This window comes from Mus pahari, unplaced genomic scaffold, assembly GCF_900095145.1.
Source record: "Mus pahari unplaced genomic scaffold, PAHARI_EIJ_v1.1 scaffold_12002_1, whole genome shotgun sequence".
Lineage (NCBI taxonomy): Eukaryota > Metazoa > Chordata > Mammalia > Rodentia > Muridae > Mus > Mus pahari.
The window spans coordinates 2,821-19,877 of record NW_018393407.1 but is presented as its reverse complement, the minus strand read 5'-3'; the positions used below and the strand labels follow the sequence as shown (position 1 = coordinate 19,877).

Below are 17,057 nucleotides of genomic sequence, written 5' to 3'. Positions count from 1 at the left end.
TAAGTCTTGATGGTGTGAGGATTTTCTTAGCTATTGTATTAAAGTTGGATCACCTAGTCTGTTACTTTTAGTACAGTAAAGTGTCCAGATTAGTTATCTCTGCGGGACTTCTGGAGGCCATAAATCGTTTAGGTGTCTCACACCTTCCTGCAATTCTTTCACAGAACACCCTGAGCTATGCCCACAATGTAGATGTGGTTCTGTTCATCTGTTTCTGTCAGTTGCTGAGTGGAGCATCTCAGAGGATAATTATGCTCGGTTACTGACTGCAAGAGTAATAGATTAGCTTAAGTAGGTTTAGGAATTGGTTCCTGTCCATGGGATAAGTCATAAAGGGGCCCAGCCATTAGTTGGTTATTTCCTCAGTCTCTGTTCCATCATTGTCCCTGCATTCAGTGAGGTCTTCAGCACAAATTAGGGGTTGAAGGTTTTTTTAGTTGGTGTCCACTTGGAGTCTTGCTTGTCTATAGGAGGTAGCCATTATATGCTCTGAATCACACAACACCAGATTCTGAGCTAAAGCCTCCACTATACTCTTTGAAGCCTCTCCAATCCCAGGTCTCTGACACATGATTGAGATGCCTCCTCCTCCTGCCAAGTTTTGTTTAATGACCTGGCTCTTTCTCCCTTGCTGTCCCTACAACTGATCTCCCTAATCCTTACCCCATTCCCTCACCCACACAATTTCCTCTCTCCATCTATATGCAGAGATTACTCTGTTTCTTAGTCTGAGTGAGATTCAAGCATCCTCCTTTGAGCACTCCATTGTATTCTTATCATTGCAATTCCAGGGATACCTCACCAAATCAAAAATTATTTAATTATGTTTTATACATTTTCTTGCACTTCTAGATCAAAATATAGGTTTTGTTCATTAAATCCTATCTATATATATAATCCACACAGTAATATATTTTTTGGAATCTTATAACAAGACACAATTGGTACTAGACAATGGTATCAAATGAAATATTTTGAACACACAAGTAAAAATCTTCAGACATCAAACTATTCAATGATAAAAGCCTGATTACATGGTATGATTCAATAGACTGACATCCAAGTCATATGTTAGATCTTTATTGATCTATAGCCTGTTTTCTACATTTTTAATGGGATAAATTCACATAAGGATATAATACATAGCAGTGTGGTGTTCATGTGGGTATGTTTGGTGTACTAAATAAACAGTTACATTTAGTTAATATTTATAGCTTTAGCATGTTTTTTCTAAACTGATTAAAAGAATTTATTTGTGGTCTCAACAAAATAATGTAGCACTTTGGCACAAATATGCAAAGAAGCATCCCTGCACTGGAGGCTAAGATACAGAAGACCTCCACAGCAACCATAGCCTTGCCCTTAGTGCTGTGGTAGACAGGGAGGAAGGTGATCCAGACACTGCAGAACACCAGCATGCTGAANGTCAGGAGCTTGGCTTCATTGAATGTGTCAGGCAGATTCCTGGCCAGGAAAGCTACAGTGAAACTCCCTAGAGCAAGAGAGCCCATATATCCCAGGACACAGTAGAAGGCAATCACTGAACCTTTGTTACAAACAATGATGATGTGTCCATGTACCATGTGTAGATCAGCATCAACAAATGGAGGAGAAATTCCCAGCCAGATTCCACAGAGAATCATTTGGATCACAGTGCATATGACAATGATGTAATTAGGTGCCCCTGAAAGCAGCAGCNACCTCAGTCTTCTTCCTGGAACAGTGATCTTAAATGCTAGGACTACAGTAATTGTCTTGGCTAANACACTAGAGGCAGCCACAGTGAACACAATNGCAAATGTGGTCTGTTGCAGGATGCAGCTAACCATAGTGGGATAACCAATGTAGAGCAAGGAACAGATAAAGCAAAATATGAGGGAGGTGAGTAGGACATAGCTGAGAGTTGCATTATTGGCCTTGACTATGGGATTGTCTCTGTGTTTCAAGAAGACACAGAGTACAAAAGCTGTAAGAGAAGAAAAGAATACAGCCAAGCCAGCCAGAGCCATTCCCAAAGGATCTTCATAAGCAAGAAAGGACACAACTTTTTTGAAGCAGTTAGTTTGATTTGTGTTGGCATACTCATCCTCTGGACACTTCACACATTGATCCATAGCTAGTATAAGAATGCAAGTATTATCATGTTTAATTTTTTTTAGAATAATCACAAGATAACCTAAACTTAATTAGGCTTACATCAAGTATTAGATGCAAACTTTAATATGAGAGCTTTAAGATGTTATCCTAATTTCCAGTGCTTCTCTTCTTTATTAAATATTTTGTTCATAGTTATTTCATATACTCAAGATATTTATTATATTTTTTCCAACCCAAACTGTACTGTTGCATAGTATTATTTGTCCACAATTATATGTCTTATATTGGTCACAATATAATAACAAAATTTTCACTTATAATTGTGTGAATTATTCAAAAGAAGACATTAGAGGTACATGTGTCCGCAAAAAGTATTGTCCTCCATGTGGTTTCAGGAAGATATTTGGAAATAGAAATTCTACCACTCCATGTCTTGGGAAAGAATTTACAGCCAACATTTTACTAAACCATTATAATCCAAAACTCTTTTCTGAACATTTGTTCTTATATGTTCAGATATTTATAGATTTTAAAATTCATCGTAGAAACTTACATTTGAAAGAGATGTTGTGAGAGCAAATTATAATCAATATAAATTTAGAGTTTTGGAGTCTGTTCCAATGGATACGTCATAAACCCATACACCTATTAATAATTGATGCTTGACAAAGATGCCAAAAAATACAGTGAAAAAAGGAAACATCTTCAATAAGTGGAGCTGGTTTAACTTGTGGTCTCTATATAGGATAAGTAAAATAGACTAAATTTATAACCTTGCACAAAGCTCAAGTCCAAGTTTATTAAGTACCTCAACCTAACACCAGACACACTGAATTCAATAGAAGGGAAATTGGGAAATAGCCTTAAACTTTTTGGCAGAGGGGGAAAGTTCCTGAACAGAACACCAATGGCTTAAACTCTAAGATCATGAATTGATGATTGTGACCTCATGAAACTGAAAAGCTTCTGTAAGGAAAAAGACACAACAACAGGAAAAAATGATAACCTACTGATTGGAAAAAAATCTTTACTGACCCTACTTCTGACAGAGGGCTAATTTCCAAAATATGTGAATAACTCAGTAAGCTAGCTGCCAAAGAGCCAACTAACACAATTTTTAAAATGAGGTACATACAGGGCTGAAAAAAGATTTCACAACAGAAGAATCTTGAATGGCCTAGAAGCACTTAAAGAAATGTTGAAAGTCTTTAGTCATGAGAGGAATGAAAATCAAAATGGCCCTGGGATTCTACCTCATACCATTCTGAATGACTAAGATCAAAAACTGAAGTGTCAGCAGATGCTGGCAAGGATGTGGAGAAAGAGGAACACTCCTCCATTGCTGGTGAGATTGCAAGCTGGTACAACCACTCTGGAAATCAGTCTGGCAGTTCCTCAGAAAATTGCACATAGTACTTACATACCTGAGGACCCGGCTATACTCCTGGACATATACTCAATAGATGTTGCATCAGCAGAGTAATGGATACAGAAAATGTGCTACACTATGCAATGGAGTATTACTCAGCTACTAAAAAAATGACTTCATGAAATTCATGGGCAACTGGATGAACTGGAAAATATCACACTGAGTGAGGTAATCCAGTCACAAAAGAAAGCACATGGTAGGTACTCAATGATAAGTGGATATTAGCCTAAAAGCTTGGATTAATCAAGGTAGAATTCACAGACCATGTGAAGTTCAAGAAAATGGAAGACAAAAGTGTGGATACTTAACTGCTTCATAGTTTCTCTCCTGACTGTCAAAGGTAGGACCAGCCAGCAGCACAGAGGCAGAAGGAGTGGCAAAGCACTGGGACAGGGACCTTCCTGCCTCCATCTGCACCCAGGAGGTGGGGATATTCTGCAGTACTCTGTGCACTCCTCATGCCATGATAGAGCTGGTCACCCAGGAGTACTGGCACAGGTTTACAGATCCACAGGAGGAACAAGCTCCATCCAGAGAAAGCAAGAGCATCTAACACCAGAGATTACCAGATGGCAGACGACAAACACAAGAATCTTACCAACAGAAACCAAGAATATTGGCATCATCAGAATCCAGTACTCCCACCACAGGAAGTCATAGATGCCCCAAAACACTGGCAAAGCAAGATTCAAAAATCATATCTCATGATGCTGATGGAGGATTTTAAGAAGGGCTTGAATAATGCCCTTAAGGAAATACAGGAGAACACAGGTAGAGAGGTAGGGAGCCTTAAAGAGGAAAAAGAAAAATCCCTAAAAGATTTACAGGAGAACACAGGTAAACAGATAGAAGTGCTTAAAGAGGAAATAAAAAAAGGTCCCTTAAAGAATTACAGGAAAACACAACCAAACATTTGAAGGAATTGAACAAAACCATCCAGGATCTAAAAAGAGAAGTAGAAACAAAAATGAAATCACAAAGGGAGACCACTCTGGAGATAGAAAACCTAGGAAAGAAGTCAGGAGCCATAGATGCAAGTATGACAAACAGATTACAAGACACACAAAAAAGAATCGCAGGTGCAGACGATACCATAGAAAACATTGACATAACAATAAAATAAATGCAAAATGCAAAATGCTGCCAACCCAAAACATCCAGAAAATCCAGGACACAATAAGAAGAAGACCAAACCTAAGTATAATAGGTACAAAAGAGAGGGAAGATTTACAACTTAAAGGGACAGTAAATATCTTTAACAAATTTATAGAAGAAAACTTCCCTAAGGTAAAAAAAAGAGATGTCCATGAACATACAAGAAGCCTACAGAACTCCAAATAGTTTGGACCAGAAAAGAAATTCCTACTATGACATAATAATCAAAATGCCAAATGAACAAAACAAAGACAGAATATTAAATGCAGTAAGGGAAAAAGGTCAAGTAACATATAAAGGCAGACCTATTAAAATTACACCAAACATTGCTCCAGAGACTATGAAAGCTAGAAGATCCTGGGCAGATGCCGTATAGACCCTAAGAGAATAGAAATGCCAGTGCAGGCTACTATAACCAGCACAACTCTCAATTACCATAGATGGAGAAACCAAAGTATTCCATGACAAAATCAAATTTACACAATATCTTTCCACAAACCCAGCCCTTCAAAGGTAATAAAGGGAAAACTCCAACACAAGGAGGGAAACTTTGCCATAGAAAAAGCAAGAAATTAATCTTTCAACAAACCTAAAAGAAGATAGTCACATGAATAGAATTCCAAAACTAACAACAAAAATAACAGGAAGCAACAATGACTTTTCCTTAATATCTCTTAATATCAATGCACTCAATTTTCCAATAAAAACACCTAGACTAACAGACTGGTTACATTAACAGGACCAAACAATTTTTTGCTCACAGGAAACCCACATCAGGGACAAAGACAGGCACTACCTCAGAGTAAATGACTGAAAAGCACTTTTCCAAGCAAATGGTCCCAAGAAACACGGTAGAATAGCCATTCTAATATCAAATAAAACCGAATTTCAACCTAAAGCTATCAGAAAAGATAAGGAGGGACACTTCATACACATTAAAGGTAAATCTACCGATATGAACCCTCAATTCTGAACATCTATACTCCAAAAGCAAGGGCATCAATATTCATGAAAGAAAAATTTACTAAAGTTGAAAGCACACATTTCACCACACACAATAATACTGGGAGACTACAACACCTCACCTTCATCAATGGACAGATCATGGAAACAAAAACCAAACAAGGTCACAGTAAAACTAACAGAAGTTATGAAATAAATTGATTTAACAGATATCTATAGAACATTTTACCCTAAATGAAGGATATACCTTTTGCTTACTACCTCATACTACCTTCACCAAAATTGACCATATAATCAGTCACAAAACAGGCCTCAACAGATATAAAAATATTGAAATTATCCCATGCATCCTATCAGATCACCATGGACTAAGACTGATCTTCAATAACAACATAAAAGAAAACCCACTCTACTCAATGATAACTGAGTCAAAGAAGAAATAAAGAAAGAAATTAAAGACTTTTTAGAGTTTAATGAAAATGAAGCCACAACATACCCAACCTTATGAGAAACAATGAAAGCATTCCTAAGAGGAAAGATTGGGAAAATATTGAGGGTTAATATTCAATATATACAAAGAACTCAAGAAGTTTGACTCCAGAGAACCAAATATCCCTATTAAAAATGGGGTACAGAGCTAAACAAAGGATTCTCAAGTGAGGAATATTGAATGGCTGAGAAGCACCTAAAAAAGTATTCAACATCCTTAGTCATCAGGGAAATGCAAATCAAAGCAACCCTGAGATCCCACCTCATACCAGTCAAAATGGCTAAGATCAAAAACTGAGGTGAAAACAGATGCTGGCAAGGATATGGAAAAAGAGGAACACTCCCCTATTGCTGGTGGGACTGCAAGCTGGTACAACCACTATAGAAATCAGTTTGGTGGTTCCTCAGAAAATTGGACATAGTAGTACTGTCTGAGGACCCAGCAATACCACTCCTGGGCATATACCCAGAATATACTCCAAAATGCAATAAGGGCACATGCTCCACTATGTTCATAGCAACCATATTTATATCAGCCATAAGCTGGAAAGGACCCAGATGCCTCTCAACAGAAGAATGGATACAGAAAATATGGCACATTTACACAATTTAAAACTCAGCTATTAAAAACAATGAATTTATGAAATTTGTAGGCAAATGGATGGATCTGGATTATATCATCCTGAGTGAGTTAACCCAATCACAGAACACACATGCTATGCACTCACTGATAGAGAATATTAGCCCAGAAGCTCAGAATATCCAAGATACAATTCACAAACTATATAAAACTGAAGAAGAAGGAAGACCATAGTGTGGATACATCTACCCATCTTAAAAGTGTGGACAAAACACAGTGGAAGGAGTTATAGAGACAAAATGTGGAGTAGAGACTGAATAAATAACCATCTAGAGACTGAATCAACTGGGGGACCATCCCATTTACAACCAACCACCAAACCCAGACACTGTTGTGGATGCCAACAAGTGTTTGGTGACAGAAGCCAGATATAGCTCTCTCCTGAGAGGCTCTGCCAGTGCCTCACAAATACTGAGGTGGATGCTCATAGCCATCCATTAGACTGAACATAGGATCCCCAGTGAAGGAGCTAGAGAAAGGACTCAAGGAGATGAAGGGGTTTACAGCCCCATAGGAACAACAATATGAACTAGCCAGTACCCCCAGACCTGCCAGGAACTGAACCACCAACCAAAGAACACACATGGTAGAACTTATGTCTCCAGCTTCATATACAGCAGAGGATGGCCTATTTGGACATCAATGGGAGGAGAGGCCCTTTGTCCTATAGAGGCTCTATGACCCTGTGTGTGGGAATGCCAGGGCCAGGAAGTGGGAGTGGGTGGGTTGGTGAGCAGAGGGAGGGGGGAGGTGATAGGGGGAGGGTGTTTTTCAGAGGGGAAACCCAGAAAGGGGACATCATTTGAAAAGTAAATAAAGAAAATATCCAATTAAATAAAAGAGAGAGAATCAAAATAACACATTAAAGCCATCATCCACCATGATAACATAGGAGATGCAAGCATGGTTCATATTTTAAAAATCTATCAACATTATCCACCATATTAAAAAAGTGAAAAAGGATTTACAGGATTAACTTTCTAGATACTGAATTAGTGGGGCAAATCCAACAATCCTTCATGATAAAAGTCTTGGAGAGATGAAGAACAAGGTGTACACACAAACAAAGTAAAATCAAAATACACCAAGCCAAAGATGTCACCCCATTAATTAGATAGATATTTAAAGCAATTCCACTAAAATCAGTGATAAGACAAGTCTTCTGAAGCTTGCCTTATCTCATCAACTTAGTACTGGAATTCCTAGCTTGAGCAATATTACAACTAGAGGAGATGAAGATGATACAAATTGGAAGTCAAAATACATCTATTCACAACTGATATGATAGTATACATAAGTGACTCCAAAAATTCAACTGGAGAAGTGTTGTAGCTCTAAAACATCTTCAGCAAAGTGGCTGGATACAAAATTACATTTAAAAAAAGATAGTAGTACCATTTTATATAAACCATAAATTGGCTGAGAAAGAAATTATGGCAACAATTTATGATATCTACACAAAATATAAAATAAAACATCAACAAAGCAAGAGAAATACTTATATGACAGAAATTAATGTCTCTGAAGAAAGAAATTGAAGAAAATATGAGAAGATAGGAAGATCTCCCATGCTCATGGGTTGGTAGGATTAATAGTAAAATAGGCCATGTTGAAAAAAAGCAATATATAGATTCAATATGATTATGCAATTCCTTTGAAAATACTAACACGATTATTTATGGATATCTTAAAAAACATTTTTTAACTTAACACAGAAAAGAAAAAAGAATAAGAAGAAGAAGAAGAAGAAGAAGAAGAAGAAGAAGAAGAAGAAGAAGAAGAAGAAGAAGAAGAAGAAGAAGAAGAAAAATAACTAAACAGATAGTTCAAAAAAAGTCCTGAACATGAAAGAACTTCTGGAAGAAAAAGCATCCCTCATGATTAAAAAATGCATGATATTGGTATAGAAAAAGACAAATTATTCAAAGGGTTGAGTCAAGATATAAAACCAAATAGTGTGGATATTTGATATTTGACAAATAATCCCAAACTACACACTGGGAACATGAAAATACCTTCAGCAAATTGTGCTGGATCCATATTTGTAACCCTGAACAAACTCAAATCCAAATGGATCAACTGTACACTTTCTTTTTCTAAGGAAAAGAAAGTGGGAAATAGCCTTGAACTCATTGGAACAGGAAACAAATTTTTTTCTGAAAAGATCATCAATGGCACAGGTTCAAACCTCAACAACTGGTAAACAGGACCTCATGAAAGTGAAAGACTTTTGTAAGTCAGAAAACACTGTCAATAGGACAGCCTACAGATTGTAAAAATATCTTCCCTAACCCTACATATGACAGATGGTTAATATCTACAATATACAAAGCACTCACAAAGTTAGACATCAACAAACCAAATAACCCAATTAGAAAATGGGGTACAGAGCTAAACAGAGAATTCTCAACAAAGGAAATTCCAATAGTAGGGAATGTTATATCCACTCCAGTAGTAACATGCATGACAGGCCCCCAAAACCTGGACACAGTCCTGAGGCAAAAAGTTCACGGAAACTTAGTCTCCTGGAAATTTGGAATTCTCATAGCTAGAATGCTCCAGATTTGTCCCTGTGATAATGTGGAGGGTCTTGCATGCTTTCTTACAGTATTTTACTGGATAAGAGTTAGAAAGCTCAGGGCAAGCTACTCCTATATGCAAGAATTTACCATTTAGGAAGAAGGAAGATTGTGGTCTAAGAAGGAACTAGAGTAAATACTTAGAACTATAGATAACTGAGTAACACCCATACACAGGAATTTACAATGGCCTAGCAGGAAGGTGGACTAATTGTTAACATTGATTTTATCCCAGTTGATTCCTGTTAGCTTTTAAGTACGCATTCCTCTGTTTTGTTGTAAAAGTAATTTTGCATCAGATAACTTCAATGTACATTAAGTGACCTTAAAGTATCACTTAATTTCTTTGTTTCCTGTAATATAAAAGGCTGATGCTCACTTTGCAACAAATTACATCCTGATAGAGCACTTCCTTGTGTTCGTAATTGTTTGTCATTTCTCGCCAACTCCTGCCCACCTGGCTGGGACCCTGAATTCTCACACAGATTGAGGCCAGTCCACAGCAGGGAAGCATTGCAAAAAAAAAAAAAAAAAAAAGTTCAACATACTTAGTTATCAAGGAAATGAAAATAAAAATGACCCTGAGATTGCATGTTATATACATCATAATGGCTAAGATAAAAAAAAAATTTACTTGACAGCACACTCTGCTAAGGATGTGTAAAAAGAACACTCCTCTATTGCTCCCCTCAGCCATCAACTAAAGAGCATACAAGAGGTTGGCCAAGACCCACATAAAATACCTAGCAGACATGCAGCTCAACGTCCATGAATACCTGTCTGTTCTCAGTGGGAGAGGATGAGTCTAGTCTGCAGAAGTTGTGCCAAAATGGAAGGATAATCACCAGGACCCCACCACTCAAAGATGAAGTGGTGGGATAGGTGTAGGAATTCTCTGACATGGGTAACAGGAGGGTTACAGCATTAAGATTAAATCAATCAATCAATCAATAATGTAATTAATTAAAATCAGGACCAAGTCAGCTCCACTATTTCTCTTCTATTCATTACAGTACTTGATGTTTTAACTAGAGCAATGGGACCATTCAATAGAGTGAAAATAAAGTCAAACCATCATTTACAGATGATATGATTTTAAATACAAGTAACCCTAAATATTCCACTAGAGTACTCCTGCAACTGATATATTCTATCAGCAAAGTGGCTGGATACAAGATTAACACACACACACACACACACACACACACACACACACACACACACGCAATCAATAGGTTTGATTTATACAAATGACAAATTGAAGAAGAAATTAAGAGAAACAACACCCTTCATAATAATCTCAATGTAAAATATCTTATGGAAACTATGACTAAACTAATGAAAGTTGTATGAAAATCTTAAATCTCAAATCTTTGAAAGAAGTAATATAAACAGTATGACAAGATAGAAAGATCTCCCAATGTCTTGGATCAGTTGAATAATAGTAAAATAGTCATTCTTCAACTTCAATAGTCATTCTTTCAACTTCAATACATTGATCCAACCAATCCTATCAAAATGACAACAAAAAATTTGACAGACCTTGAAAGAGCATTTCCTAATGCCATGAGAAACCCAAGATACCCTGAACAATAACAGATCTGCTGGATAAATCACCATTTCTGATTTCAAATTGTACTATAGAACTATAGTAATAAAAATTGCTTGATACTAGCATATAATTAGGCTCATTGATCAATGGAATGGCACTGAAGATAAAGGGTACAATTACATATATGTGGATGCTTGATACTGCATAAGGAATTCATAAATACACACTAGGGGGAAAGACTTCTTTAAGAATTAGTGTGGGTTAAGCTAAATGTCTGAATGTAAAAATATGAATAGATCTGTATTTATCTCATACACAATTCTCCAGGTAACTTGGATTAAAGACCTCAGCATAAAACTAGACATATTGTATCTGAGTGTAAGGGAATCATCAAAAGTATGTATTGGCACAAGATAGGACTTTCTAAACAAAACACCAATAGGCCAGCTACTAATGCCAGCAATTCATAATAGAGCATTATATAACTGAATATTTTTTTAAACCAAAGGGTACCAAATATTAGGCAACACAGCTACCACTTTGCATTCAAAGGGTGTTTAATATCCAAAATATAGAATGAACTCAGGAAATTATATAACAAAAGAAAAATCCAATTTAAAAGAGAGGAGTTACACATGGCTGTGAAACAGTTAATTAGAATTTCATTGTCCTCAGCTATTAGGGAAATGAAATTCAAATACATTTTGAGAGTCCATCTTTACCAGTCAAAATGTCTAAATTCAAAACACATGTGTGTAAGCAAGTATGTGGGGCACGGAGAACATGTCTCCATTGCTCATAAGAGTACAAACTTATAAAGCATTTGAAATAAATATGGAAATCTCTCAGAAAACTGGGAATAGAAGCTATTGTCAAACACAATGTACAGTCTTGTACATTTGCCTAGTACTCTCTCATACCACAAGGACACTTGCTCAACTATGGTTTTGTGGCTATAGACAAAATAGTCAGAAACTGCAAAGAAGTACATGTACTTCAATTGAAGAGCACATAAGAAAATAGCATAATTTATATAATATAGTATTACTCAGTTGTTTAAAAAAAATGATACCATGAAATTTCCTGACAAATGGATGGAACTAGAAAAAGTCATCCTCAGTAATATAACCCATACCTAGAAAACAGATGTAGTAGTATTCATCTAAAAGTTGATATTCTCGGTTAAGTAAATGATAAATCCAAACAATTCACAGACCCAGAGAAACTAGATAATAAAGAGGTCTGGGGCAGAGAAGCATGAGTATTACTGGGATGCAGAAATAGAATAGGTCCTTTTTGTTGTTGAGGGCAAAAGAAAACAGAAGAACAAGTGGGCTATTGGGGCTTAAAGAAGGAGAGTGGGGACTGACCAACTGGAATTTGAAGATATTTCATTGACCATGTGGAAATATAGTACAGTAGAAATATTTTGAAATCTATGAGGATCGCCCTAGAGAAGACTTCTACTAATGGATAATATAGAGCCTAAACTTGTGATCTTTGGCAACCTGGAATGTGGTTTGCTGGGGTAACATTGGTTGAGTTTTTGTTTGACCAGATGACAAGAAAATCTGTAAACAAACCGTGTTGATACTTGTTGAGAAGATAATCATCTGAAACCTGATAGTGTGGCCCCACTGTTGATGACAACTTTGACTCTGGTCATCGAAAATGGAAAGGTGTAGGTGGTATGAGTGAGAAGCCTTATTTTACAGACTGTGTAAACATAAACATAGACATTACACAATCTACTAAACCCTTCACCAAAATCTGTCCAAGTTGCAAAGTGTGTTGGGGGCAATGGTAGCTCATAACTGTTTGAAATTACCAAACAAAGATTGATTTAAGTTGACACCCACTCCACAAGAAGGAATTGATGCCCATTATTACTTGGTTGGTCATAACCTGGAAAATGAATAATCCAGAGAACTGGCAAATCCCAAATATTACTTAATATTTCTTGTAAAAAGGTAAGGAATGATTCCTAATTGATATTATGTTACTCTACCCATTGTGTGTGTGTGTGTGTGTGTGTGTGTGTGTGTGTGTGTGTGTGTGTGTGTTGTAAGATCAATTCCCTATCCTGAAATCAGCAGAGAAGGTTTGCTAAGCAGGAGTTTGGTGCAGTTATACAGACCAATAGCCAGGCATGCAGAGAGAGACTAAATTAGACTTCTTCATCATGTTCCTCCCTTCAGAAGAATAGGATAGGAAAAAGTGAAAAATACAGAGGGAATGTAGAACACCACACACACAGAAAAACATATTCGACCATTTCAACTAGACAGGACTCTCACATGAGAGTCAGGAAAATTAAACTATTTAGCAAGCACCATGAGTAGGTCTTCACAAGGTACTCTGCATGTATGGTATGGGACTTAGCTTGAGTTCCTCTGGGACTCCTAACAGTGAGAGCTAGTATATCTGTTTGGGCCCTTGGAACGCATTTCCTCCTATTGGCTTGTCTTGTTCACTCATGATATGATAACTTTTGGCTTGTCTTTTTGTATCTTCCTCTGTTTGACTACCTTCTTTTGGAGGTCCACACTTTTCTGGACGTAAAATATAGGGAGAATAGTTCTTGGAGAGAGAGATACGGGAGGAAGCCTAGACAAGTAGAGGGATTGGAAACATGTCTGGATGCATTGTATGAGAGAAGAGTATTTGCAATGAAAAAGAAACACATAGTAGCAAGGCATTTTTGGTAAAATTTACTTTAGTGTCCTGTATCCAAACAACGCAAAAGTCAATAAATTTAAATGTTTATTTGATTTTGATACATATGTTGCAGTATAATTTGAATCTATAAAGTTTTATTATATTTATATATTATTCTAATTAATTGGTTTCATTTCTTATTGCAGTGTCTCAGTTGTATCATATAATTTGGTTAATATTTTAGGGTAATTTTTCAAAAATGTACTTCATCTTCGTAATTCTCACACACAAGCCATATGTAACAACTTACATACTGACATGGTTCTTAAACTTTCAGTTATTTGTTGGCTATTTCTAATCCTTGCAATGGCAATTTATTCTATTTTTCATGTTCCTGCTGCACTACTACTTTGAAAAACTACTTTCGAAACTGTTATTGACCTTAATGTATATACCAGTACCTATTTAATTAGGATATCTCTAGGCATTCTATATATGAATCTCAGAATAAAAATTGTTATTCAGTGTTTCATTTGTTGCTCTCCAAAAACATCTATGAACCAGATGGAAATTGAAAATGCAAACTTCTAATAATACTGTTGATCAAAAATGCATACTTTTAGCTGGGCATGGTGGTGCACACCTTTAATCCCAGCACTCGGGAGGCAGAGGCAGGAGGATTTCTGAGTTCGAGGCCAGCCTGGTCTACAAAGTGAGTTCCAGGATAGCCAGGGCTATACAGAGAAACCCTATCTTGAAAAACAAACAAACAAACAAATAAACAAAACAAAAAATGCATACTTTTAAAACATGATATAACATCAAGTAACAACTAGTGATTGTTATAAAACTTAGATTATGAAAAACAAAAATGCATAGTGTCTATGTCTTTAATAAATTTGAATTGTACAACTATAAAAATACATTAATCTTTAATCCTCTGAAGAAATATTGTTTTCATTGGTTCTAGAATTATGAGACAAAAATATAGTTCAATAGAGAGAGTTAAAATTTCAAATCACAGTATTACTGACATTGTTTTTTTTTACTTTTTTTTATCATTCCCTTTCCACAAAGGACTTTTGAGAACTCTGTGCATGTGGGAGATATAAGCAATTTCATTACTCTGAGAAAATATATCTTTACCTGTCATGTTGGAAATTTCATTTTCTGGGCAGGGGTAACAATCAAAACAGCAGGCAGACTTTCCTTCCTGAAAGTATTTTCTGAGTCCTGGTCTACAAGGCACAGTACATAGGGAGGCTAGAGTCTGAGAAAAATCAGATACATTATAGAAAGAAACAGTTTGACATATGTGGTAAAAAGCTGCAGCGATTCACAAAGGAAAGCCACTGAAATATCTTTAACACAAATGTATCATATTTTAAATGATAATTATATTGTTTTAATTTTATAGATAAAACTTTTAGGAGCATATGGTGATTTTTTTATATTGTGAACTATCTGTGAGGTACTGTGAGAGAGAGAGAGAGACAGAGAGAGAGACAGAGAGAGAGAGAGAGAGAGAGAGAGAGAGAAAGAGAATGAGAATCAAGGATTGTAGAATTCAATAAATGAGGAAATGTTAAATTTTATTCTATGACAAAACAAAAGTAAGCAAGTTTATAGGTAGTTTTGCTGCATGTGAAGCAATAAAAATTAAAGCTAAATTACCTCCTTGTTATCTATAGCCCAGTTGATCATTTCATCAGACATAAAGAGTTGCTGTCCATTAGGAAAGTGTCCAGAAAATCTTCCCATTTTCATTTTAAGTCCATATTGTTTTAGAATATCAATGATATAGAAAATGTCATACTCTGTATCCAGTTTTCTAGTCTGGTTCATGTTTACCAGATCTCCTGCAGGATTTACAAATTTTATGGTCTTCAGAAAAGAGAAAACCTAAAATACATTTGTCATTTTAATTTCAATTATGCAGAAATATTAGTACAGTAATTATGAAGTTTGGAATATCACTCACATTCATTATCCACGCCTAAAGTCCTCCGTTATCAGAAGTATTCAGTACTGACAAAATAAAATACATTCCATATACATGTAAAGTGGTTTCCCTATGCTTTACAAATACTGTTTTGTCACTGAATTTGAGAGCATAATATGTGTCCACATGATTTTTATGAGTTGAAGGTAGTGATAATATATCCATTTTTTCTGACAACAGTGTATTTGCTCATATGATAGAGAAAGTAAAACTATTTCAAAATATGGCAAAAGTACTTGAAATTATTTCAGCTGTATTCATTACATTAATGAGTACATTTTTGGTAAAATAAGACAAGTTATTTTCTTAATTTCAATTACTAATTTCATGAGGAAAAAATTCAAATGATAAAATCATGAGATGCATGTATGATTGAAATATCAGACAAATATCGTGACTAAAATTATGAAATGCTGGCTTGGGTGCCAATGCTGACTTTCTCATAAATTATGACAGTAAAATGATAGGCCTCTTATGCAGTGGTAGAATACATAAAGACATGTGTTTAGTATAAATGTTACTTATTTACATGGATTTTCACTTAATGATTCTCTTTACAAATTCCATCTCTATGATATATATGTTGTTCAGTGTAAAAATTATTACCTTCCAGGAGTTAAATTCCAGTAACTTTCCATCATTCTCTGACCATGTGTCTACTTGTTGCAGAAGCATTTCATGAAGTGAGAGGGCCACAGCATACACAGCATTGTATAAGCTAAAACATGACTCACTCATAGACATTCCAAGAGGTGGCACAAAAAAAAATTTAAATAAGGTTATGGTTGGACAATTCTTCAGTCTTAGACAATTAGGTGGTGGCAAAGAACAATTAAAGTAAGTCCACCATAGTTTAGCCAAAGAAATTTCATTACTATAGTTAGAAGTGTGCACTGTCTGAATAAATTGTTTAAAACCAGACATCTCAGANTGCTGATGTGAAAAAATAAGAGTCCCATGCACAGAGTTAAGCATGAAATCTCCCATNATTGTGATCATATCAAATTGTGACACACTGACCCAGAGTCTCTGAATGTTTTTAGATTTCCATAGTATGAAGTTAAATTGTATAGGAGATTCTTTATCACCATAGATGATCACAACTTTTGCTGATGACATTATGATCTGGTGATAATATTTTTGAATCATTTTAAGGTATAAGATCCTTTCATATGTGACAATAGTTATAAATGCTAAGCAGACAGAGTTTCTTTCCATTTCTGTTCTCAATTCAGCAAGGAATTGAATTCCATGGTCATCATTTGTAACAATGACTCCTACCCAGTTCCATCTGAAGTGAACTGCTAGGGACACCATGCCTAGTGGTAGAGATGCGTCCTTGGGAGTCATCTGGTAGAGATGAGGAAACTGTTCCTGGTCATTTAGAAGAAGATGAAATAACCACAGTAAAGCTGAAAGATATTGACCATAAGCCTCACTATTAACAAGATGGAATANGTAGGGTTCAGTCTAAGATCTTAGATGAGAGAAGT

The 17,057-nt window shown here is 35.9% G+C and overlaps 1 protein-coding gene across 1 annotated transcript; it reads right to left on the bottom strand.

The window, feature by feature from the left end:
- Nucleotides 1-1,197: 1,197 nt before the first annotated feature.
- LOC110315519 (vomeronasal type-2 receptor 116-like) lies at nt 1,198-16,985 on the bottom strand. Its single transcript, XM_021189558.1, is given in 5 exon segments — nt 1,198-1,226; nt 1,229-2,116; nt 14,709-14,832; nt 15,237-15,464; nt 16,171-16,985. Coding segments are annotated over 5 exon segments (2,013 nt in total). The 5' UTR covers nt 16,915-16,985.
- Nucleotides 16,986-17,057: the final 72 nt, after the last annotated feature.